The 25,088-nt window shown below is 47.0% G+C and overlaps 1 protein-coding gene across 1 annotated transcript; it reads right to left on the bottom strand.

Moving 5' to 3' along the window:
* On the bottom strand, positions 1-24,888 carry Arpc1a (actin related protein 2/3 complex, subunit 1A). The gene is made up of 10 exons (NM_019767.2): positions 24,785-24,888; positions 17,511-17,604; positions 16,195-16,299; positions 12,483-12,705; positions 11,434-11,541; positions 7,488-7,700; positions 4,240-4,315; positions 3,866-4,059; positions 1,622-1,712; positions 1-380 (listed from the first exon to the last, which is right to left on the bottom strand). Exons 2-10 carry the CDS (start codon positions 17,572-17,574, stop codon positions 342-344), a joined length of 1,113 nt encoding a protein of 370 aa, NP_062741.1. The 5' UTR covers positions 17,575-17,604; positions 24,785-24,888; the 3' UTR covers positions 1-341.
* Positions 24,889-25,088: the final 200 nt, after the last annotated feature.

Genomic DNA, 25,088 nt, shown 5'->3' with positions numbered 1-25,088 from the left:
CACACTTGGGATTTTTCTTTAATTTTTTTTAGCACACAATGTACATACTTCCCTTCCCCTTTAAGTTAGTGTGACAATCTTCCATAATAAACTACTTAAAGAGAAGCTTTGGTCAAAAATGGAATGAGATAGCAAAATCAAAACAAAACAAAATGAAAGAAAAATCAAAACGAACCACTGCCGTCTCTAAATGCCACACGTCACCCACGACATCCACAGGAACACACGCTAGTTGCTTCAGTGTGACAGTGTTTCCCTGGGCCAGCGATCCTCACCAGCACGTGAACAGCAGAGGCGCTCAGTCCTGTTCCTCATGCTGGATGCCAGAGGCTCGCTCGGCTTCACATTATCCGGAGACCCTGGATGGAAGACTCTAGGGTCTTGGGAAAAGCACAACACTGATCAGCCCGAGGACTGACTGCCTGTCTTCCCTGCAGGCCACACTGGTGGGGCACAGGCCCACCTTCCTCACCCCGCACCCTGCAGGCCTCCGGATGTCTGTCCCCAGAAGGCTCACACCACCTCACCCAACCCTGTATATTCTCCCTTCCTTCGTTTTCTTTTTTTTTTTCCCCAAGTGTACTGGGATTAAGCCCTGCATCACCAACACCCTGCTTCTCCCTCCCTGCCTCCTTCCCCCCTTCTTTAGACAGGGTTTCACTGCACAGTCCAGGCCAGCATTGAACTCTACACAGACCAGGAATTCAGAGATCTGCTATCCTCTAACTCCTGGGATTAAAGACATGCATCACTATGCTTGGACTTTTAAGATTTATTTATTTTAAAGTGTATAATGTTTGTCTGCATGTATATAGATGCACCCTTGTGTGCCTGGTGTCTGTGGAGGACAGATGCCCTGGAACTGGAGTTACATTTGGTTGTGAGCAGCTATGTAGATGTTGGGAACCAAATCCTGAATCTTAAGCAAATGGTCTAAATTGCTGAGCCATCACTCCAGACACCTACGCGTGTGTGCATGCATTGTGTATATATGTATGTGTGTGTATATGGTTTGTATGTGTGTGGGGTGTGTGTGTGTGTGTGTGTGTGTGTGTGTGTGTGTGTGTGGTGTGTGGTGTATGTGTGTTGTGTGTGTGTGTGTGTGTGTGTTGTGTGTGTGTGGTGTATGTGGTGTGTGTGTTTTCCATCTTCTCAAATCATTGCATTGGGGGTGGGGGTAAGGTCTTATTCTCTAGCATAGACTGGCATTAAGCTCAAAGCAATCCTCTGCCTCAGCTTCCCAAGTGTAGGTATTACAGAAATGAGCCCCAGTTGTATTTATTAAATAAATTGATGTAAGCTATAAAAATGTCTATAAACAGAAATGTTGGCTGGTGGCTAACACTGGGTTTACTTCAACAATGGCATCAAGGTTCTTTTTGAGAACAAATAGCATCTAGGAGACATCAACCCCCCACCACCACCACCACTGAGAATGTGGCCCCGCATGCTTAGATTCTGGGCCAGCTCCTCTGCCATACACTGCAACTGACACTGTATTTCAAGAAGGAAAAGATGTTTGGTGGAAATATCTGGAAATCAAGGGCTAGGGTAGCTAGTGTAAGAGTCCTTGCCTAACATGTTCTGTCCCCAACACAGCAAAACCACCAAGAAGATTTACCTTGAAATCCCAAATTGTCATGGCTCCATCAATGCCAGTAGTGCAAAATTTGCGACAATCTTGCTTGTCCACTTCATAAATAGACACTTGACTAAAAGAAAAGCAAAATCAAAAGATTGTGAGGTCTGCGGTAGAAGTGAGCCCAACTCTCCCCACCAACAGTAAGGTGCACTAGATAAATGAACTCTCTTCACTCTTGAATATCAACACATCCATCAGTCTTAGGCTGTAACAATCAAGAGTCAGAAAATATCCCACAGATAGCTGGTGATATATTAAGTTCCAGATCTATCAGGGTTACATAGCTAGACCTTGTCTCAAAACAGGAGTGGGCTCAATAGCTTGGGATGTAGCGTACCCGTATGTGGCTACCTAGCACACATGAGACCGGATCCCCAGTACCACATATTTGGGTGTGTTTGTACATGCCAGTACCCTACCAATTCAAAAGTGGAGGCAGCCGATCAGAAATTCACGGTCATCCCCAATAACAGCAATCCTATCCCCATCATTCTCCGATCCCAACCCTACCCCAGCCATCTAGTGAGTCTGAGGCCAATCTAAACTGTATGAAATCCTATGACAAAAATGGGGGAGGGGTGGAGAGGGAGGGACGCTGGCCTCAACACGTAATGGGTAGTAGGAGGAGAAGGGCTCAGGGGCTCAGTACCGATGCAGATATAAGCATCGTTTTGGAGTTTCAAATAGACATGGTTAGAGCATGACGGAGGCTACCTGGTCCCCAACACACCCTCTCAAATCAGCCTGCTAGGACAGCCACAACAGGAGGCCCAGCGCCTTGCACTTGAAATTTGTCTTCACGGGGCTGCTGCTGTGGCTCAGTGGTAGAGTACTTGCCTAGCAAGTCCTAGGTTCTGGGTTCAATCCCAAGTCCAAACACCAAAGACAAAATAAATGAGATGACTCATTACAACGTCAAGGGCAGGCAGTCACTCCTCCAGATCCTCCAGAGCTGCGCAGAGAGACGAAACCACCTGCATGAGCTAATCATCTGGACAGCTCCCAAGATTGGCTGCAGATTACAGCACACAGACTACTGTACAGCCCGTGAGCTAAGAACGGCCCACTGTTACTCTTTCTCATCTAGTCTATGCTGTGTGTGTAGAGGGCAGAGGACAACGTCTGGGACTGTTTTCTCCTTTCACCGTGGAGGTTCTGGAGAGCTTGCTCAGTTGGTTAGCTTTGGCAGCAAGAGCCTCTGTCCACTGAGCCTACCTGCTGGCACATTACCAACACTCTTGCCTCAGCCTCCCAGGTACTGGGACTCCAGGCCTGTGCCACCATGCCCAGCATGAAGCTACCTCCTACACACACTGGTAGACTCAGCCAGCCAGGACTTCTCTGACAAGAACCACACTTCTGAGTTCTGGGTGCAAACGCACCTTGCAGGGCATAAGAATAAAGAGGCGGCAGCTCAGCTCTTGTTTTGAGGCAGGGTTCACCGTGCTGTAATGAGAACTCTGGAATTTTGGTTTCTTTAAAAACACACAATGTCTTTTCCTTTTAATCTCAGTACAGATACAGGGCTGCTTCAGCCCGATCACAGCAGCTGACGGTGATTTGCCTCGTTCTCTAGCAGATATGGTTTTGTCAACTGCAGATAGTTTCTGCGACTGTATGACATTTGGAATTCTGGGAACATTTCAGAGTGTATAAATGCTAGAGCCTTGATGGGTGGGTGGGGTTGGTGGTCTTTCAGGGTGTTGATTGTGGCTTAATAGTTGTGCTCAAAGAAGGAACAAGAAGAAAGATAGAGATCCTTGAATCTAAACTCTCTCTCCCTCCCCTCCATCCTTCTTTCTCTCCTATCTAGTGAAAGGGGGTGAAATGGGGGATAAAGGATGGGAAAAAGAACTCACAAAGTAGCAAAGACTAGCTATACTGTGCAGCCTTGGCTGGCCTAGAATTCACTATGTAGGCTACGTAGATCAGACTGGCCTTCAATTCACAGAGATCCACACCTATCTCTGCCTCCTGAACGGTGGGATTAGAGGCCTGTGCCACCAAACCGGGCCAACTCCCTCTCTGTCACAAACTGAAAGTAAGGGCTTAGCAGCTGGGAAGACACAGGCTTACTACTGCTCTCATTCCCTCAGCAACACTGGGGCCTGCAGCACAGGCGACTTTTCTAAAAGAATGACATGGAGTGAGCACCTTGGCCAGCCAATTTTCTACAGAAGCCCAGTGCCTGGCCTCCAGGCTGAGGCGGCTGAAGGTACCTACGTGATGCTGTTCTGGTGCAGTGTTTCCAAGGCTGTGTTGCGGTCCTCAGTAGTGGCCCTCTTGTCCATGTTACGGAAACGTTCCATAGCAGACATGTTGCGCTGGATGCTCTGTTTTGGGACATCCAGTTTGGACACAAAGGTCAAACAGCCACGGTCATCGTAGTTAAAGAGCATCGGGCAGCAGTCATGGCCCTGAAACGGGAGATCAGTCAGGCAGAGGGCTCCCTGGCACCTTCCACCCCAGCACAGTGCTCACAGCCGTGGCCTCTCAGTCTGTTTCTGAGAAGGGATGTGCTGCTGTGCCTGTCACAGAGCACGCATTGTTTCTGGCTTAGAGTTGCACGTGGCACACTGAGGATGGCAGATACTTACGGCAGCCACCACGCTGTTCTCTGAGACAAATGACACACTGAGCAGCGGCAGGAACTCTGTTCTCAGAGTTGAAACCCTGAACACAAGAACACTTGTTACACTAGGGGAACCACAGCCCACGCTCCTTCACAGACAGAGGACAACAAAGGCCCCATTCTCAGAGTGGCTTCTGCAGGGTTAGCCAACACTTCTCTAAAAAGAGTTCCTTGACCTCTCCTTACAGGAATCTCAAGAATAAGGCGACCCCAAAGTGACCTTCAGAAACTGAAGCCTTCAAGTTGGGGTCATAATATGTGCAAGGCCCTGGTTGGACCCCTAGCACCCTCTATTACTCAGTCAAATAAAAGACTAGCTCTCTCTAGCCTGGGCCCTGCCCCTTGGTAAAGGTCTCCATTCATGGACCAAAGGAGTCCTTCCTTTCTGCCTTCGTCCCAGTGCACTGGCTCTGCCCCTCTGCCATGGCCTGCATGGCTTTTCCTCCTTCACCTGCCACAGCTCTTCCTGTCACTCCTGCTGGTGAGAGAGTACTGGTGCTGGCACACAGAGATACTTGCTGGCAGTCATGCCCTGTGTAAGCCACCACTATGAGATGAATTTTAGTCTCAGCCAGCTCACACTCAAATAGGCCCCGTGCATGTCTGTGCGTGTGAGTGTGAATGTGTGTGTGTGTGTGTGTGTGTGTGAGAGAGAGAGAGAGAGAGAGAGAGAGAGAGAGTGTGTATCACAGCGTGTGTGGACTCCAGGGATCAGACACCTTTACCCACTGAGCCATCCCCTCAGTTTCATGTGTTTGGTGTTTTAAGGGTCCTACTATGTAACCCAAGCAGCTTCAAACTCATGCCCTCCCCTACCTAGGCTTCCTGAATATTGGAAGTGCAGGTTTGCACCACCATGCCTGGCTTATAAAACATTTATCTGGGAGGCTGAGGCAGGAGGGTCATAGGCTTGACACCAGCCCAGCTTATATCCAAGTTCCAGACCTTATTTTTAACATGAGTGGCCTTTGACAAAAGAATTCCTATAGTAAGTTCAACTTAAGAGAGAAAATATTGAGCTGGAGAGATGGCTCAATGGTTAAGAGCTCTGGCTGTTCTTCCAGAAGCCCTGAGTTCAATTCCCAGCAACCACATGGTGGCTCACAACCATCTGTAATGGGATCTGATGCCCTCTTCTGGTGTGTCTCAAGACAGCTACAATGTACCCACATACATGAAATAATAATTTTTTTTTTCTGAGACAGGGTTTCTCTGTGTAGCCCTGGCTGTCCTGGAACTCACTCTGTAGACCAGGCTGGCCTTAAACTCAGAAATCCGCCTGCCTCTGCCTCCCAAGTGCTGGGATTAAAGGCGTGCGCCACCACCGCCTGGCAAATGAATAAATAGAGGGGGGGGAGGGGGAGGGGGAGGAGGGGAGAGAGAGAGAGAGATTACCTCTGACATGTCCTGTTTTGTGCCTCTCACTATGACTGTTTCCATAGAGTGCCTAATCTAGAGATCATTACAACAAGCTTCTCTTAGCTGCCCATTGGGAAGGGCTCCCGGCAAAGTACAAAGATCCCTAAGAGAAGGACTCCAGGTTTCTTCCTTTGCTACTGAGCAAACTTTACTCCCATGTCTGATAAAGTTCTTCCAGGCTGAGCTGGCGACACCCTCACAAATGAGTCATCATAATTCGGGTTCTCCAAGTAGCATGAAGGCAGCTTTGTTCTGTGATAGCACGGAGTAAGAACACTTCTTTCTCTTTCTTCCTTCCTCTTTCTTTTCCTTCCTTCCCTTGGCTTCCCTCTTTCTTTCTTTCTCTCTCTCTCTCTCTCTCTCTCTCTCTCTCTCTCTCTCTCTCTCTCTCTCTCTTTCTTTCTTTCTTTCTTTCTTTCTTTCTTTGTTCTGTGATAGCATGGAGTAAAAACATTTCTTCCTTCCTTCCTTCTTTTGGGGTGGTGTTAGGAAAAGGAACTGAAGGTGTGTGCATGCTAGGAAGGTACAAGAGTCTCAAGTCCCGGTTTTCTGAGACAGAGTTTTGGTACTATGATGGTTTGTATATTCTTGGACCAGGGAGTGGTACCATTTGGAGGTATGGCCTTGTTAGAATAGGTGTGACCTGGTTGGAGTAAGTGTGTCACTGTGGGTGTGGGCATAAGATCCTCACCCTAGTTGCCTGGAAGTCAGTCTTCCACTAGCAGCCTTTGGATGAAGACATAGAACTCTCAGCTTTGCCTGTGCCATGCCTGCCTGGATACTGCCATGCTCCCACCTTGATGATGACAGACTGAACCTCTGAACCTGTAAGGCAGCCCCAATTAAATGTTGTTTTTTTTATAAGACTTGCATTGGTCATGGTGTCTGTTCACAGCAGTAAAACCCTAAGACAGGTACATAGCCCATGCTGACGTTGAACTCATAATCTTCCTGCCTCTACCTCCTGAGTGCTAGAAGTATGAGCCACCATGCCTCCATCATATATCCCTTAAAGTTAGTGGGTAACACTGGCATAAGGAAACAGCCACAGACGTATGCAGTGCTATCCTCCAAGCGTGACAGACATCATCTTCATCTGAGCAGCTGTGACTGCTTTCCCGAGACTCTCAGAGCGGGCCTGTTGTCTACTGGCACTGCCTCATAGGTGGGGTAGGGTCACTGGACCCTCACCTGGGATCCCAGCTGTATAGAGTTCTGCGCTAACGCTGGTGCTCTATGGAGAGGCTACCATGTATAGAGTGTAGATGCCTAGCTGAAGTAAGGGGATGCCGTCTATGCCTCCCTAGACAAGTCATCGTCCATGCCAGGTGAGATTATTGTGGTGGTGTGTCTGCTTTGGGGTCACCCACGCTCCTGTGAGCGGCCTCTGACCTGTGCTCTGTGCGTGAACCCAATGGGCTCACTGGCTGGGAAGGCGGACCTTGGTGGAATTATCCTTTGGTCGTCATGTGCACACTGCGTCAGGTGAACGGGTGCTTGCTCACATCTCCCCAGGGAAAGGCTCACAGACACAGAATAACCTGGCAGTTCTGAAGGGACCCTTGTTAGCAACACACCAGGAGGGCACTCAAAGGGACACTACCAGTACTGCATCCAAGAAGTGTTTCTGGAAGGAAGTCCCAACTCTTTAAAGTTGTTAACAGGTATCTAGTACCTGTCTGTCACTTTAAAGGCAGCTGCAGTTGTTGGGGTGTTCGAATGATACCAGGGCAGGGCAGCCTCAGTGAAACCTTCCACCCATATCACATCTTCCACCTGCAAGGAAATACTCACTGCACACTTTTTGAGGCATCAGCAACAGACACTGTGCTGTCGTGGCTGACCCAGGCCAGGCGGTTCCCACTGGCAGAGAAACTGACCCCATGCACCCAGCCGCCGGTGCCACTGCCACCAAACTCAGACATCAGCTGACCAAAAGGCATCTTGCTGCCCCAGGGCGTGCTGGCTGGCTTCTCATCCACCTCTTTGATATAGGCAGAGAACACTCTGTTGTTCGAAACATGGAAAAGAAGAAAAAAGCAATATGAAGATATGAATATAGAATAAGGCACCTGCAGAACAAAGGGGTCAGCGTGCGAACAAAACACGACGGGCAAGGCCAATCAATCTGCAGCAGCTGCAGACACAGAGGCGCTGAGGGTCTCCTAGCCGCATGTGAAGAGGGCTGCTGTCACCCCGCGTCAGAATGCACTGACAGAAGGGGTAGCCTTTTCTTCCTACTAAAGCACCGTCCTCAGCACAGCACGCCAAGAGCCACGGCAGCGGCAGGCAAGAAACGGCCCATACCCCAAACAAGCCCGGTACCAACTCACTCAGGCAAATGAGCTGGAAAGCTGAGCAGTGCACACCTTTAATCTCAGTGCTGGCTCAGGAAGCAGAGGCAAGAGTGTCTCTGTGAGTACAAGGCAAGTCAGGCAGGGATACACAGTGAGACAATGTTTCCCAAAAAAGGGAGAGTGTTGGGGAGCCAAGGAGATGGCCATTCAGTGAAGTGCTTGCTGACCAAGCATAAGAACCTAAGTTCAGATCCTTATCACCCACAGAGAAATCGGGGTGTGGCAGCACCTGTAACCAGGTACTGAGCAGGGTGCAGACAGACCCTGGAGCTCACTGGCCAGGCAGTCTAGCTAAAATAGCAAACACTAGGTTTGTGAGAGACTATGTCTCAAAAAATAAGGTGGAGAGAGAAGAGGACAGTATCTGAAGCCAACTCTCTCTCACACACACACACACACACACACACACACACACACACACACACACACACGCACGCACGCACGCACACATATATAACACAGAGATAGATAAAGCTAGAGGTGAACACACTCAAGAAAAAGCTAAGAGAGGGCACTGAGAAAAGGCAGACAGCTCCCTAGCCCTGCCAGGGGGACTGGCTTCCCACCTCAGGCCCACTGTCACTTTTATGGTGGGGACAATCTGTGATGAGGAGGATCTTTCACAGCCCATGTCCTCAGTCTTTAGCTAAGTCCCTGTTTCTATCTAGTTCCCACAGCTATAATGCACCCAGACTGAGGAAGGGGAGGGACAAAGAACTGCTGGACTCCTCTGCCTTCCAGTGTCCTCTCACTCCTCTTCTCTTTAGAAAACACCCAAACCTATGTGGTGCTCACCCATAACTCCAACCTCCTAGAGGCTAAGGCAGGAACACCGCAAGTCAAGGTAGCCTAGCTAGGAGGAGGAGTGGGAGAAAATAAACCTCAAGTCTCCCTGAAAGAACACTGGGCTGTGCAGTTATGGCTCACACCTTCAATCCCAGCACTTGGAAAGCCAAGGCAAATAGATCTCTGAGTTTGAAGCCAGCCTGGTCTACAGAACAAGTTCCAGGACAGCCAGGGCTACACAGAGAAACCCTGTCTCAAACAAACAAACAAACAAAAACCTCAAACCCCTCTGGTTCCCTAAGTCCAACTCCAAATGAGAGTGGCAGCTGAGACTCTGGAAGGTTAAGGTATTGGTAAGTGGAAGTTGTGAGCTATCCTGTGTGTGGGGCTGCAGGCACCAACCGATGCATCCTCTTCTTCCTCTCCCTTCTCCTCTCTTTCCTCCTCTTCCTCCTTCTATTTAGTGTTTTCTTTGTTTGCAGTGTAGAGGATTGAACTCTGGGCTTTGGTACATGCCAGGCAAGTGCTCTTCCACTGAGCCACGGCAACCCTGCATTTTGTATTGTTTTGTAGTTAAATCTACATATAAATCTCTGGTCAAGTTTTCTGGAAGATTTTCACATAGGTCAGTGATTCTCAACCTTCCTAATACTGCAACCCTATAATACAGATCCTCATGTTGTGGTGACCCATCCCCTCAATCATAAAATTATTTTTGTTGTTACTTCATAACTATAACTTTACTACTTTCATAAATGATAACATAAATACCTGAGTCATCCAGTAGTCTTAGGTGACCCCTGTGAAAGGGGTCACAACCCACAGGCTGAAAAACCCTGACATAGGTACTGAAGGTGGGTGTGTTTCATTCAACTCTGCCACCAAAAGTCAACACAAAACAGTAATTTGTTTTTCTTTTTCTAAGGGGAAAAGTCCCTGATGAAGAACAACTTTTAAAAAAGCAATTTCATGGTATGATTCTTTTTTTTTTTTTTTAAGATTTATTTATTTATTTTATATATGTGAGTACACTGTATCTGCACAGATGGTTGGGAGCCTTCATGTGGTTGTTGTGAATTGAATTTTTAGGACCTCCTTCTACTTGCTCCGGTCAAGCCCACTCGCTCCGGTCAACTTCGCTTGCTCTCAGTCCCTTCTCGCTTCAGCCCAAAGGTTTATTATAATACATAAGTACATTGTAGCTGTCTTCAGACAAACCAGAAGAGGGCGTCAGATCTCATTACGGGTGGTTGTGAGTCACCATGTGGTTGCTGGGATTTGAACTCAGGACCTTTAGAAGAGCAGTCAGAGTTCTTAACCGCTGAGCCATCTCTCCAGCCCCCATGGTATGATTCTTAAAGCTCTTAGCAGTATGGCCAACTTCCTCTACCCTCTGGCTAATGACAGATAAAACACTTTAACTGAAGAGGACAGTGCAATAACTGTTCTCAGTACACGGTTCAGTGACATTTGGTTATGTCAGGTCACTCTGTTATCTGCAGTCTGAGGCTTGGGATACAAAAGGAGGAACTCAAACTGTGGTCAAGAAAGACAGGCTGGCAGGCATGAAGGTGTACGCTTGTAATTTGAGCACAAGAGGAAGCTGAGGGAAGATGGTGAGTTCTAGATCAAATGGGGCTACATGTTTCAAACCAAAGAATAGGACTGAAGAGACGGCTCAGTGGTTAAGAGCACTTGCTGCTCTTGCAGAGGACTAGAGTTGGGGTCCCAGCACCCAGGTGGCTCCCAACCACCTATAACTCTAGCTCTTGGGGAGCCAGGCACATATACACACATGCATACAGATAAATAACAAACCTATTTAAAAAAAAAAAAAAACTGAGAAAAAGATTGAAAGAGAGATGGACAGATGGACACAGCATGAGTTAATCCTGAACTTGAAACTACTGATACTCTGCCTAAAGAACACTCACTGTGCTCGCCACCCTCCCGTGCCCACTGCCCTGCTGCAGCTCCCACTTACCCTAAGACCTAGTCCATCACATCTTTTACTACTTGTTCCTTTAATCTTTTAGTCACTGTGCACCAGCACTCTCTCTCTCTCTCTGTGGGGTCTCACATCAAGCAGACTGGCCTCAAACTCAGTATGTAACTGAGGATGATTGTGAACTTCTGACTTTCCTCTTCTACATCTAGAATGCTGGGCTTCTGGGCATGCACCACCACGCCTGGCTTACATCTAGAATGCTGGGCTTCTGGGCATGCACCACCACGCCTGGCTTACATCTAGAATGCTGGGCTTATGGGCATGCACCACCATGCCTGGCTTACATCTAGAATGCTGGGCTTATGGGCATGCACCACCACGCCTGGCTTACATCTAGAATGCTGGGCTTATGGGCATGCACCACCATGCCTGGCTTATGCAGGGCTGGGGGATGGAAACCAGGGTATTGTACTAGCTGGGAACTACTCCATCCACTAAGCCAACCCTAGCCCCAGCTCCTTTTCTACACATAAGTTCCTTCATCAGTCCCCTACAGTGCTATTATAGACTGCAAAAAAAAAAAAAGGAACCCCATGGATGTCCGACAAGCTGAACCACAGGCAGCTCAAGTCTCTCAGAACTTCTTTACCTGCATTTGAAGTCACAGGAGCCTGCAGCCAGCAAAACATTGTTGGGATGCCAGTCCAAGCTGAGGACTGTGGAGCGGATCGGCTTCTTAATGTGCTTGCTCACCCACCTAAGAAAGGAGAAAAACTGATTGCCACTGTTCTCATAAACAAAAATGGTAACACTTTGCAAGCCACACCAATAAAGCTACTTCAAATCCAACAGCTGAACTACACATTCATAACTATCATTCAAATACTGGAATCCACAAGAAATGTTAGCTACATTACTGAAGTAAGTCCTATAAGTACAATTATTTTTTTGTTTTGTTTTGTGTTTCGAGGCAGGGTTTCTCTGTATAGCTCTGGCTGTCCTGGAACTCACGTTGACAATTATTTTTAATGTTCTACTGATGTCCTTTGATTTATACCTGAGTGCTTTTTTATGGGCCACCTCTAAGGCAGTTGCTCCTGATGAAGGGTGGCCCATATGCTTGCTCTTTGTTGGATAAAAGCCACCTATACATAGTTCAGGCTAGCCTTAGACTCGCTACCCGTACCCCAGGCTGGTCTCAAACTCCTGAGTGCTGGATTACATGTGTGTGCACCACACCTGGCCTGATGACTGCCCTACAGCTGGGAAACTTCACTGAATATACAGCTTCTTTTCAGACTACATGAGACCACAGTCAGGTCTAATTTACCTGGAAGGGGACGATCTAACACAAACAGTAAACTGTAAAGAGAGCTCAGCCAGGAGGAAATGTTGCCCATGTGAATTAAGATAAGTCGGGAGCTGGAAGGAGGAAATGAAGGAGCTGAAGGAGGGAAGGGAAAGAAGGGGTAGGGAGGAAGTAATGGACAAAAGGAAGTAGAGGAGTAAGGAAGGGAAGTGAAGAGTCAAAGAAAAGGTATGGGAGCTGAGTCATGCACATACGAGTTGAGAGGGAGAAAGCCTCTCCAGGCCAGGAAGGGCACTGCAGTACACAGAGCCTCAACAGGTCCCAGGAGCACAGCATCCCAGCATGGAGTATACAAAGCAGAGTGAGAGGACACATGCAACTTGGCTCACCAGTCATTCTCAGACTCAAAGTAACAGACAGAGATGAGCCGGGCTCCGCTCCCCACAGCAAACTTGTTCTCAAGTGGGGACCACTTCACAAAAGTGGCTGCACGGTTAATCCTCAGGATCACCAGGGTGGGCTTCCAGATGCCATCTTTCTGACTCCAGACATAGGCGTTGCGGTCTGCCCCACAAGTGACAATACGGTCGCTCTTAGGAGCCCAGTCAATACCTAAAAGTGAAGCACAGGTCACTTGCTACGCCTGGCCAGTGGCAAGGGACTGGGCTATTGGCGGGTGACAGCTGGGCATGGGGTAACTGTGGGCTTAGTGGTTTCTTCCCCTCCTTCTCCTATCTATGGTTATTATCTCATACAAAACCAAGGCTGTTTCTCTCCTAAGGACACCAGAGGACGCAGGATCCTTACAAAGCCAGGTAGAACAGAACTGGGAATTTGTGTTTTCTTTTGGCACACGGTGTTAAGAAGCCCAGGTGGCCTTGAAATCACAATGTGGCTGAGAATACTCTTAAACCCCTGATCCTTCTGCTTCTACCTCCTAGTGTTGGGATTACAGATGCCATCATGCCTAGCACGCATGCATATGCACATGCGCGCAGACAGACACACACACACACATACACATACACACACAGTCATATAAGATTTCTATAATAAAATAGTTTTGGGCTTGTTTTGTTTTTACATATGGGCTGCACACGTTCCCACGTGCCTCTGGAGGCCTGAAATTGTCGTCAGGTATCTTTCTTGATCATTCTCCACCTTTACTTATTGAGGCAGGGTCTCACTGAACTCAAAGCTTGTCATTTCCTGCTATTCTAGCTACCTAGCTTGTGCTGGGTATCCCCGACTGTTCCTTCAGAGAGCTGGGGTCCTGGGCAGCAGTCTGCCCAGCATTTCTGTGGGCTCCAGGGGTCTGAACTCCAGCCCTCACACTTCCACAGACAAGCACTTTATCCACTGAGTTGTCCTCTCGGCCCAGGAAAATATCTTAAAGTAGCAGAGCATCAGGCAAGTGGTTTATACCTTTAATCTCAGCACTTAGAAGCAGAGGCAGGTGGATCTCTAAGTTCTAGACCAGCATGATCTACAGAGAGAGTTCTAGGGCAGTCAGGGCAAGAGAAACCCTGCCTAGACAAAAGAAAAAAAAAAAAAAAGGAAAAAAAAAGAAATAGTAGCCATGATATGTGGTGGTACATGATTTTAGTCCAAACACACAGGACACAGAGACAGGCAGGTCTCTATGAATTCAAAGCCAACTTTGTCTACATAGAGTTCCAGGCCATCCAGGACATGAGACCAGGTCAAAAAAAAAAAAAAAAAAAAAAGGAGGGGGCGTGATGATCAAGTAGCTAACCCCAAGAAATCAACTCAGAGTGGCCAGAACTCCACCCACGCCCCACTCTGCTCTATGAAATGCTGATAGTCTCTTCTAGAGTTCAACAGATCCTGCCTCCTCATATTTACAGTCTGAGAGAGCACTGTTGACCCTAGGTCTGTTAAAAGTATATGTAGACTTTTCTAAGTTCTTCAGATCTAACAAATGCTATCAGAAAATGGGTCCAAGTTCAAAGGACCCCAAGAGATGTAGGAAGAAAAGTTTAAGTATTTTACAGTTTTGGCTCTTTGGGGGAAGGAGGGAAGGGTCCTTCCATTTTAGTCTTTTCTCATTTAAAAATATTTCCTGTGGCGCATGCCTTTAATCCCAGCACTCGGGAGGCAGAGGCAAGTGGATTTCTGAGTTCGAGGCCAGCCTGGTCTACAGAGTGAGTTCCAGGACAGCCAGGGCTACACAGGGAAACCCTGTCTCAAAAAAAAAAAAAAAAGCCCAAAAAAAGCCTAAGATGAGTGTCCTTACTCATAAGCATGAGGCCAAATCTATAGGAACAAGGTCACGGAAAGCAAGAGCAACACTGCTGGCTTTGATGCCACAGGAAGCTCTAGAGCTTAGAAGCACCGCATACAAACCACCAGGTAAAAGCACGAAGCACGGTTAGGAACCATAACCTCCTTGGATGCTGGACAATTTTTCTGTGTGCGTGCAAGTGCATGTGCACAGAAACCAGAGACCAGCCTTGGGCATCCTCCTCTACTGTTCTGCCCTTGTCTTTTCCAAACAGGACTTCTCCCTGCACCTGAAGCTTACTGTTTTGGCTAGACTGTCTAGCTGGCATTCAGCCATGCCTGGCTTTGGGGGATTCAAACCCATGTGTTCATGCTTTCGAGGCAGGTTCTTTATCTAATGAGCCATCTCACCAGCCCCAGGGCCGAACAACTTCAAAGGGCACAGAAGGTCAAAAACATGCTGTGTTGTTTTTTGTTTGCTGTTTCTCTGATCTGGGTGAGAATATGTTTAGGCTAATCAGTATATGACAGTCTCATACAGCCCAGACTGGCATCAAACTTCTTTTTTTGGGGGGGGAGGGGGGTGTTTCGAGACAGGGTTTCTCTGTGTAGCCCTGGCTGTCCTGGAACTCACTCTGTAGACCAGGCTGGCCTCCAACTCAGAAATCCACCTGCCTCTGCCTCCCAAGTGCTGGGATTAAAGGCGTGCGCCACCACCATGCCCGGCTGATTGGTTTTTTTGTTTTGTTTTGTTTTTGTTTGTTTGTTTGGGTTTTTTTTGGTCAAACTTCTTTATGCAACTGAGGATGACACTGAAATTCTAATCCTCTTTTCTCCACCTCTCAGAGACAATGACCAAATAGTAGAGCAAACTCTAAGCAATGGATGGCTCAGCGGTTTCTGGACAGTTTCTTACTTGTCAGAACTGAAAACATGTCATGAATGTCTGAGCACCAGCATACATACTGAACAAGCCTGGATGAGATCTTCTAGTGAAGCAGAGAGACCCCAGACAAGGTGGACGTCAATCCTTTCTTACTCCTGTACACCTTTTAAGTGTTCCGGCATAGAAACCAAGATGATTTCCTGACTCAGAAGACTCTGTTAACTGTGTGAAAGGTAATCTGACAAGATGCTGGCTGTATCTCTCCTGCTTCAGTTTTAACAGCTTCAATGCAGAGCATGCGCGTGAGGGCTTTGCATGCGGCAGTACACATGCAGAAGTCAGATGACAGCTGGAGCCTCTTCTCCACCTGAAGCTCAGCAGCACATGCTTTTACCACAGAGGCCTCACTGGCCTCATTCAAAAGCCATCCTGGCTCCTCAGACAGCACAAAGGAAGATGTGTCCCATAGCAAAGGCAGTGAGCTGCAAATGTGCTTGGTGCTTCCAGTTCACAGGGTCCAGCTTTGGCTTTCCTGGCTCATCCCACCTGTGGAGCAGGCTCAGTGCCCTCCATGGACTACAGGAGTGTTGTGTGGCTGCTGGGCCACAAGAAGCATGTAACAAAGTTACTGTTTTTTCCTCAAATTAAAGAAAAATTCAGCCAGATGACTTTAATTCTAGGAATTGTGAGGCAAGAGCAGGCAATTCTCTGTGAGTTCAAAGCCAGCCTAGTCTACATATAGTAAGTTCCAAGATAGCCAGAGCCACATAGAGACCTTGTCTCAAAAAACCTGAAGGAAAAAAAAGAGAAAGAAGAACGAAGGAAAGAAAGGAAAGAAAGGAAAGAAAGAAAAGACTCAGTAAATCCTTCGGGGCTTGAAATTAGAGGGTCCACTTAGCTTGATGAGGCCCCTTACTTACTGAGGAGAGCGCTTTGTTTGGAAAGAGCACAGCGAGCCTGCAGAGCCTTACCTGTGATATGCCCATTATGTTCCTTCAGCTCGTGCGCTTTCGTCCACTGACTCCCATTCTTCTTATAGATGTGCACCTCATGGTTATTGGGGCTCAGGGCGATCTCTGGAAAGGAAAGCAGCACAACTGTCAGTCTGCAGCCACCCCTGTTGTTCTCTGCAGCACTGGAGAGAACTGTGACTGCAGGATCTACCACTGAGCTCAGTCACAGCCTCTCTCCTTTGGTTCTTAGAGTCGCACTTAGTCCAAGCAAGACCAGAACTCCTGCATCAGCTTTCCAAGTGCTGGAACTTCAGGCACGAGCCACAATAAGCCAAAATGCAAGACTTCTGTCCATCATGTTGGAACTCAAAAAGTTTTGGATCTCCAAGAATTTCAATTTATGACTTTCATATTAAGAAAATTCAATCTGAGCCAGGCAGTGGTGGCACATGCTTTTAATCCCAGCACTTGAGAGGCAGAAGATGGCAGATCTCTGAGTTGGAGGCTAGTCTGGTCTACAGAGTGAACACAAGAATAGCCAAAAAAAATAAATAAATTCAATCTGAAATTTAAAATTAGACAAAATAGCAGGGCAGTGTAGCTCATGCCTTTAATCCCAGCACTTGGGTGGCAGAGGCAGGTGACCTCTGAGTTCAAGGAGAGCTGGAGCTACACAGAGAAACCTTGTCTCAACCCTCCCCCCCAAAAAAAAAGTTAGATAAAATAACTGGTGCAGTGGATATATTAAAACTACTGATTTATATGTTTGAAAAGGCTGATGTTTACATTTTTCCACAAAATTGAAATATGTGAATCCTGAAAATACCTACATGTGAGATGTATTGAAAGTATTAGAAAAGGGAAGCAAAGATGTAGTTCCATGATAGTGTACTTGTCTAGCATTGGAGAGACCTTGGGATCAATGATGTTTTCCCCAGATCCCCTCTCGCATACACACACACACACACACACACACACACACACACACACACACACAAGCTGGGCAATAGCTCAGTTGGTAATGTGCTTGCCAAGTAAATAGGAGGACCTGAGTATAATCCCCCAAACCCATGTAAAAACTAGTGGAGCAGCTTATGTCCATAAGCTCAGCACTGGGGTGGCATGGTGGGGCCAAGATGGAGGATACCTGCAGCTCAATGGCCACTGGCAGGCCAGCCTAGCCAAACTGAAGTGCTCCAAGTTCACTGAGAGACCCGGTCTCAAAAGAAAAAGGGTGGCAAGGAGCAATAAAGGAAGACACTTGACGTGGATCTCTGGGCTCTACACAACCCCACCCCCACACAAAAGCATCAGGAAATTCAAAGCACACTTACGGGTACGATCCCTGTTCCAGGCATGGCAGGTGATTGGCTCCAGCAGAAACTGATGCAGAGACATGATTCTTAAGTGTTTTCACAGGTCAGAAAGCTGTAACAAGCAACAGGAAAGAAAACACTCAAAATGTCATGCAATAAGAGTTTAAGTTGTAGGCAGGTGGTGGTGGCACACGCCTTTAATCCCAGCACTTGGGAGACAGAGGCAGGTGGATTTCTGAGTTCGAGGCAAGCCTGGTCTACAGAGTGAGTTCCAGGACAGCCAGGACTACACAGAGAAACCCTATCTCGAAAAACAACAACAACAACAAAAAACCAAAAAAATCAAAAAAAGAGTTTAAGTCGTCAGAGGGACCCAAACTATTTGGGGATAAATACAACATTGATCTCCCATTAGAGAAGACTCAATCTCAATGCAAAAATCAATTCCGTAACAAGGACTGGAGCACAGTAACCACCAGTACAGAATCTACTCTCGAGGGTCATCAATCACAGGTCAAAGACTGATGGAGTGGGATGTTCAGCCTCAAATTACTACTCCACACAGAACTTACTCAGTATGAGAAGGGAAACATGCTTTCACAATAAAGAAATCTGGAGGCATCAACTTGACCAAGTAACCAAACCTGTAGCTACAAACAGGGGAGCGGAGCAATCTAAACCAGCAGTCCCGGAGGAGGGAACATGACCAACATATCATAACTTGAAAACGATTTAATTTGTCATCCACACCTCCACACCGGGACACTTGTAAGAACAAAATGGATAGTCAAGGCAGAAAGGCCCAGGGATAGCTCAATGGGATAGTGCTTGCCCAGCATGTGGAAGCCCCTGGGTTAATCCCCCACTGAAAAGAGGAGGAGGAAGAATAGGGCTGAAGAGATGGATCAGCAGGTAGGAGTGCACTCAGCTACTACACAGGAGCAGGGTTAGTCTCAGCACCTACAGCCACTCTAACTCCAGCTCCGCAGCATCTGCACTCACAAGGACATATCCCCAGAGACACACAAGTCATCTTAGAATAAAAGTAAACCTGACTAAGTGTGTCTTATCTTAGCACTCAGCAGGCAGAGGCAAGAGGAACTCTGGGAGAGCTTCCTTCCATCCTGGGCTATGGAGTAGACTCTCCCTTAACAGAAAGTCAAGTCAGTCAGTCAGTCAAACAGGAAGTTACAGGACCATCCTAGATAAACCTTGGAAGACGATCAACCCAGTTATGAAGCAACCTGCCAAACATATTTACTCTACATCCAATCAAGGTCTGGGTCTCACTTTCAGTTTATAGGAGATAAAGAGGAAAGGTGTAGTCACGCAACACCAAGAAATGAAGTCAAAACTCATGTAGCTCTTCAGATATGCTCAGCGGTTAAAGCTTGCTGTACAAGCCAGAAGACCTGAGCTCTGGTTCCCCAGACCCTGAAGAGAGCTGGAAACAGAAGTGAGTGCCTCTGTGGACTCCCCCACAGTGATGCTTCAGGGAGACAGAAGGTGGAGACAGTAAACTCTCAGGAAGGCCCCAGGACACACAGTTGTATACAACAGAAGGGTCCCTGTCGCAAACAAGGTAGAAGGTGAGGACTGACACCAGAGGCTGTCCTTTAGTGTCTGATCATGCTGTGGCACACTCCCATGCATGCACACCAAAAACACACAGTTCCCATCTATGCACAAACACACATAAACACATACTGACACACTCACTCACTCTCTGTCTCTCTAAAAATCCCAGAGGTACCCTCTACCTCTAGAAAACAGCTTGCCTGGACTATTTAAAGGCAGGATGGACAGGTATGGTAGCAAATAGCCAAGATCCCAGCACTTGGGAGGTAGAGGGAAGAATCTGTACCAGATATCAAAAGAGCTATGAAAATCAAATGTCACAAAAGATGGTTGATTATAATTGGTATATTTAAAAATAACCATAAAAGACATGTGTTGTGTAACAAATTTGAATTTGAACTTGGTATTATATAACAGCATGAAATTATGTTCATCCTAGCTATGATAATGGTATTGCCTTAGGTAGGAATAAGACTTAGCTGTTAAGGGGTAAAGTGATGATGTGTTTGGGATGAAATGTCCTTTCTTCTCACTATACAGCCTTGGCTGCTTGGAACTCACAATGTAGACCAGGTTAACCTCAAACTAATAGAGATCCAGCTGCCCCTGCCGACTAAATGCTGTGATTAATGTCTTTTCATTTGAGATAGTCTTTGTATGTAGCCCAAGCTGGTTTCCAATTAACAATCCTTCTGCCTTAGCTTCCTGACTGCAGGCATGTGCCTCCATGCCCAGCGAGATAGGAATTCTGACACTAGCAGAAAATTAATGCAAGAGACATCAGAAAGTTGTGAGGCAAACAACGGGTAAAACCCAATAAACAAAAATGAGTGCCCGTGGCTCAGAAAAGAAACACTCTGCTAAAGGAACCAAGGTTAAAAGAAGTAAGTATGCCCTTAACTAAATACACCGGCTATCTACCGCCAATAGACTCGCTGTAAGAGTGAAGCCATTGTGCTGGATGCGGTGGTGCACATATGTAAAACCAGCACTTTGGAGGGGCAGATAAAAGGACCAGCAATTCAATGTTGTCCTCAGCCATTCAGTAAATACAGGGCCAGCCTGAGCTACCTGCAAAAACAGTGAAATATTTTAGTACTTTTTTCCTTTTATAGGTTCTAGAAAGCAAACTCCAACTCATAAAGAGCCTTTAATTTGACTTTCATCTTAATTTACTCTAAAAAAAGATTTTTAAAATTTTAATTGTGTGTATGTGTGTGTTCATATACCCAAGTGCAGTGCCTACAGAAGCCAGAAGAGGGTGCTGGATCCTCTGGAGCTGGAGCTATAGACAGTTATGAGGCGACTGATGAGGTGCTAGGAACCAAATCTGCATCTTCTGCAAGAGCAGTAGTATATACTCTTAAACGCTGAGTCATCCCTCTAGCTCCTTACTTTTTGGGGGTGGGGGAGAAGGCATGCAAAGTAAAGACCTGGGCACTTCAAACAAGCCAGGCATTACTTGGAAGTCACAAAACTTTTTTAAAAATTAAATTCAGGGACTGGCGAGATGGCTCAGCGGTTAAGAGCACTGACTGCTCTTCTGAAGGTCCTGTGTTCAAATGCCTACAACCACATGGTGGCTTACAACCACCCATAATGAGATCTGATACGCTCTTCTGGTGCGTCTGAAGTCAGCTACAGTGTACTTATGTATAATAATAAATAAATCTTTGGGGGCCTGGAGAGATGGCTCAGTGGTTCAGACCACCAACTGCTCTTCAGAAAGTTCAAATCCCAACAACCACATGGTGGCTCACAACAATCCACAACTAGATGTGACTCCCTCTTCTGGAGTGTCTGAAGACAGCTACAATGTACTTACATATAATAAATAAATCTTTTAAAAATAAATAAGCTGAGCGTGGTGGCGCATGCCTTTAATCACAGAGGCAGGCGGATTTCTGAGTTCGAGGCTAGCCTGGTCTACAAAGTGAGTTCCAGGACAGCCAGGGCTATACAGAGAAACCCTGTCTCGAAAAACCAAAATAAATAAATATAAATTTAAATGAGACTGCTTAATTTTTTTTTAAACCTAAGTTCTCATCTTAGTGTGGTGGAGCAAGCCTTTAATCCTAGCACTAGGGAGGTGGAGGCAGTTGGTTTTCTATGAGTTCCAGGTTTGCCTGATCTACATAGTGAGTTCTGAGCCAGCCAAGGTTATGTAGTAAGACTCCCATTCTTTTTTTTTTTTTTTTTTTTTTTTTTTGGTTTTTCGAGACAGGGTTTCTCTGTGCAGCCTTGGCTGTCCTGGAACTCACTTTGTAGACCAGACTAGCCTCGAACTCAGAAATCCGCCTGCCTCTGCCTTCCAAGTGCTGGGATTAAAGGTGTGCACCACCTCACCTGGCAAGACTCCCATTGTAAAAACAGAAACAAATAAACAAACTTTCAAGATGGCACATAACTGTAATCTCAGCACTCAGAAGGCAGAGGCAGGAGACTCACTATTCATTCCAGGCCAGTCAGAGCTACACAGTGAAACCTTGTCTCAGAACAAAGAGCTGAGGGCTAATATGATGATGGCTCAGCTAGCAAAAGGGGTTTGGTGGCAAGTCTAATGACCTGAGTTTGTTGCCTAGAGCCTACATGGTAGAAGAGAACCAAACTGTCTTCTGACTTTCACATATGCACCACAGCACATATGCACATACACAGTGTCCGTATCTCTCGTTTCTAATAACTGTTAAACTCAAAATAACATCTTATGGGACCTGGGGGGGCTGGGGGGGGGGAAGTTCAATGGTCAACAGCACTTGCTGCTCTTCCAGGACCAGAATTCAGTTCCCAGCACCCGTAATGTCAAGCAGCTTCTGTGTATATCCAGTTCCAAAGAACCTGACACCTCTGCAGGCAACTACCCACGTATGGCAACATACACATACACACCTTTTAAAAAACGGGTTGTTACAAATATTATTAACTGCAAGCAATGAAGCTTAAAACCAAATCTGATGAACTCGCTTGTTACTGAACAAAACTGGTTTGTAAACTAATAACTTGGATATCCACATGTAATAGGGATGCCTATTTCATGAAGAGCTGAAAGTTGCACATGCAGATAGAGACTTTCTCATTCTCCTATTTAGTTTTTCTTAAGGACATACATACTTAAGGTTCCAAAAGAGATGACCAGTCACACAACAGCAGAAATACTTCTACAACTGCATTTCTAATTTTGTCTATAGTCAAGTCCTATAATTGAACACGCATTCAGACATATCCTTCCTTTATAGTCATTTGGCTATTTTAAGCCACAATTTTGTACCAAGTAAAATAAACCTTCATTCATATGGTGATAATTTTAAGTCACTAAGCTGCAGGTGGTATTTAAGCAATGTTTGAAAATCTTAACAAGACTCAAAAGGAGAAAAGGGAACACCATAGGCGATTGCATGAACTTAAAAGGTTTTTCTGGGCACTCGTGAGGCAGAGGCGGAAGGATCTCTGTGAGTCCCAGGCCAACCAGGACTATATACAGTTGAGACTCTGCCTCAAACAAAACCAACCAACCAAAACGCAGGCATCAGGCGCCTGTTGCCACTGTCCAGCACTGAGGGATAAAGAGGACTGAAGGAAGAGGCTCCTACTCTCTTCAGCTTTCACTTAGCATGGTCTTTCTTCCTGCCCTACTGGTGAGCCTACCTACCTATGCACTGTGCACACCAGGCAAGGGCTGCACCAACTCAGCCACATTCCCAGCCTTCAAGTGGAGTCATGTTAATGTCGAGTTAGCCATGGAAATCTGAGACGAGGGGACCTGAGCTTGAATCTTCATTTTGACACACACATGAGATGCTGGGCAAATTTTCATTTCATCTCCAAATGGCATTACAAGACAACCGTTGGGAAGATTAAATGAGATAGCACATAAAAGCAGCACAAAACTGATTCCGGTAAGTTAGTTCTCTGATCTTTTGGGTTGTAAGCCTAGCCTTTAGTGGTGGAGCCATCTTGGAAGCCCAGTAAATTGGTTTTCTTTCTTCCTCTGACACAAAGCTTTGAACCAGTCCTAGAAGGACATGTTGGTGTCTTGACCCCATTCCACTGGGACTTGACAAATTCACATAAGTTAGAGTTTCCATTCCCTGTTAGGGTCAATTTCAAGTCATTGATTCACCTAGTTTCTTTTTTCTTTTTCTTTTTTTTTTTTTTTTTTGGTTTTTTGAGACAGGGTTTCTCTGTATAGCCCTGGCTGTCCTGGAGCTCACTCTGTAGACCAGGCCGGCCTCGAACTCAGAAATCCGCCTGCCTCTGCCTCCCGAGTCCTGGCATTAAAGGCGTGCGCCACTACGCCCGGCTTTCATCTAGTTTCTAATTGCTCTCCTTACCCAGCCCAGCGATACCTGTGCTCCAACAGGTCACCACGCCCTACCAATGTTCTGACAGGCTTCATTAGAAATTCCAGCTTCATCAGACCATCTCCACACTTCCTGTAGAGAACTTATTTTGACCTAACACTAGATAATTTAGATTCAAAACACTGCCACCCATCCTCTAAAGGAGTCTGCAATTTCCAATGGGTCCTCTCAGCTGTGAACAGCATATGAATTGAAGAAGCCTTCCCCCAACCCCCACCCCTGAGACAGCCAGTGACTTGATCTAATGGGGTAAACACCCGGGACTGATAACTTATAGAGACCTGAAATCCTAAGGCCTACTAGGAAACCAAAAGATTAAGGGAACTGATAAAATAGGATGCCAACCTAGGTCATTTCAGAAACTGGGCAAGGAGAAGATAGGAGAGAAACACACCATGACAACAGATGGCTTTATACTCAGAGATTCTAAGCTGCAATTTATTAAGTGCCTCCCATGTTCCCAACAGTGTTCAGTATCTGAACGGGGCCAGGAACATGAATAAATCCTTGTCCTCATGTCCTTCTCCGGAGGAAAGAGAGCAGAAAGTAAAGGAAGGCAGATATGCCTTGAAAGTCTCAGAAGCACCAGTAATGGCTATCATTTATTATCAGATCATTTGAACAGCTTCTCTGGGTTAGGAATTGCTGTAAGCAACTCAAGCACACGAACTCCACGCGAAACCCATAAAACCAAGTAGACTAAGAATCTTCTTACTGCAGCTGGGGAAACTGAGGCACCAAGAAACAACCTTCCCAGAGACACCTGACAAAGTGGCAGAGTCAAACGGGAACTCGGAGGGTTCTACATAAAGGACCCTATGAATACGGGTGCAGAGGAGAGTACAAGTCTGACTTGCGGGGGCGGGGGCTAGAGCTAGGGAATCTTAAGGTTACTGGAAAGATGGGCTTTCTCTTGCTGGGAAGGGTTCCCCAATAACTGACGGTTCGGAGGCTGCTCTAGGCAACATCCTAGATGTTGACGAGATGAACAGATACTCGTGACAAGCCACCGGGGGATGGGGGGGGAGATCCGCCCGTCTAAACTAATTTTACAGATTGTGGTAAATGCTCACAGTAGGGGTGCAAATGGTACTATGGGGGTGTCGGAAGCCGAGTTGTTCCTTCTCTCATCCGAGATGGAGGGCAGCTGGAAAGTGCTCAGAAACGCTCGGTCTGTGTGTGAGGGGGGCACCAGGGACTCAGAGGTAACCACGAAGGGCTGAGATCCCGGGCCCCTCAGCTCCAGACCCCGCGCCTAACAGCCCTGGGCCCGCCGCCCCCGCGTGCCATAGAACATACAAAAAAAAAAATGGAGGCGACCCGGGCCAGACTCTCCGCCCTGTGGCTCCTTACCTGAGGTTGGGGAGGTCTGGAGGTCCGGAGCGGACGATTCGCGGACTCTGGTCAGTCGACGCGAACTGGCTCCGGCGGGCGCGGACGGAGGAGGGAGGCCTAGAGGGAGAGGCTGACAGATCCCGGAAGTGACCGGAGCGCCTGCGCAGAGCGGCCGCTCTCAGCTGGCGCTTGGCGCAGGCGCAGGCGCAGAACGTAGCCTTTGTTGGCGTGTTCTGTCTGAAGAGCGGCTGCTGCTCAGGTGAGGCAGCCGCTCGTCAGCGCTAGGGCGTGCTTGTGGAACTGGATGGGCGTCCTACTCCTT

Source organism: Mus musculus, chromosome 5 (assembly GCF_000001635.26).
Source record: "Mus musculus strain C57BL/6J chromosome 5, GRCm38.p6 C57BL/6J".
NCBI classification, from domain to species: Eukaryota; Metazoa; Chordata; class Mammalia; order Rodentia; family Muridae; genus Mus; species Mus musculus.
Note: the sequence above shows the minus strand (reverse complement) of the source record. Positions and strands in the feature narration are given on the sequence as shown.

What these genes read in the sequence shown, in the direction of transcription:
- Arpc1a (NM_019767.2), bottom strand. Translation starts at nt 17,574, where the DNA reads ATGTCTCTGCATCAGTTTCTGCTGGAGCCAATCACCTGCCATGCCTGG. An exon ending in CTGGAACAGGGATCGTACCC is followed by an intron (nt 16,300 to 17,510) that starts GTAAGTGTGCTT and finishes TTTCCTTTCCAG; the next exon opens with AGATCGCCCTGAGCCCCAAT. An exon ending in CTGCACCAGAACAGCATCAC is followed by an intron (nt 1,713 to 3,865) that starts GTAGGTACCTTC and finishes CTTTTCTTTTAG; the next exon opens with TCAAGTGTCTATTTATGAAG.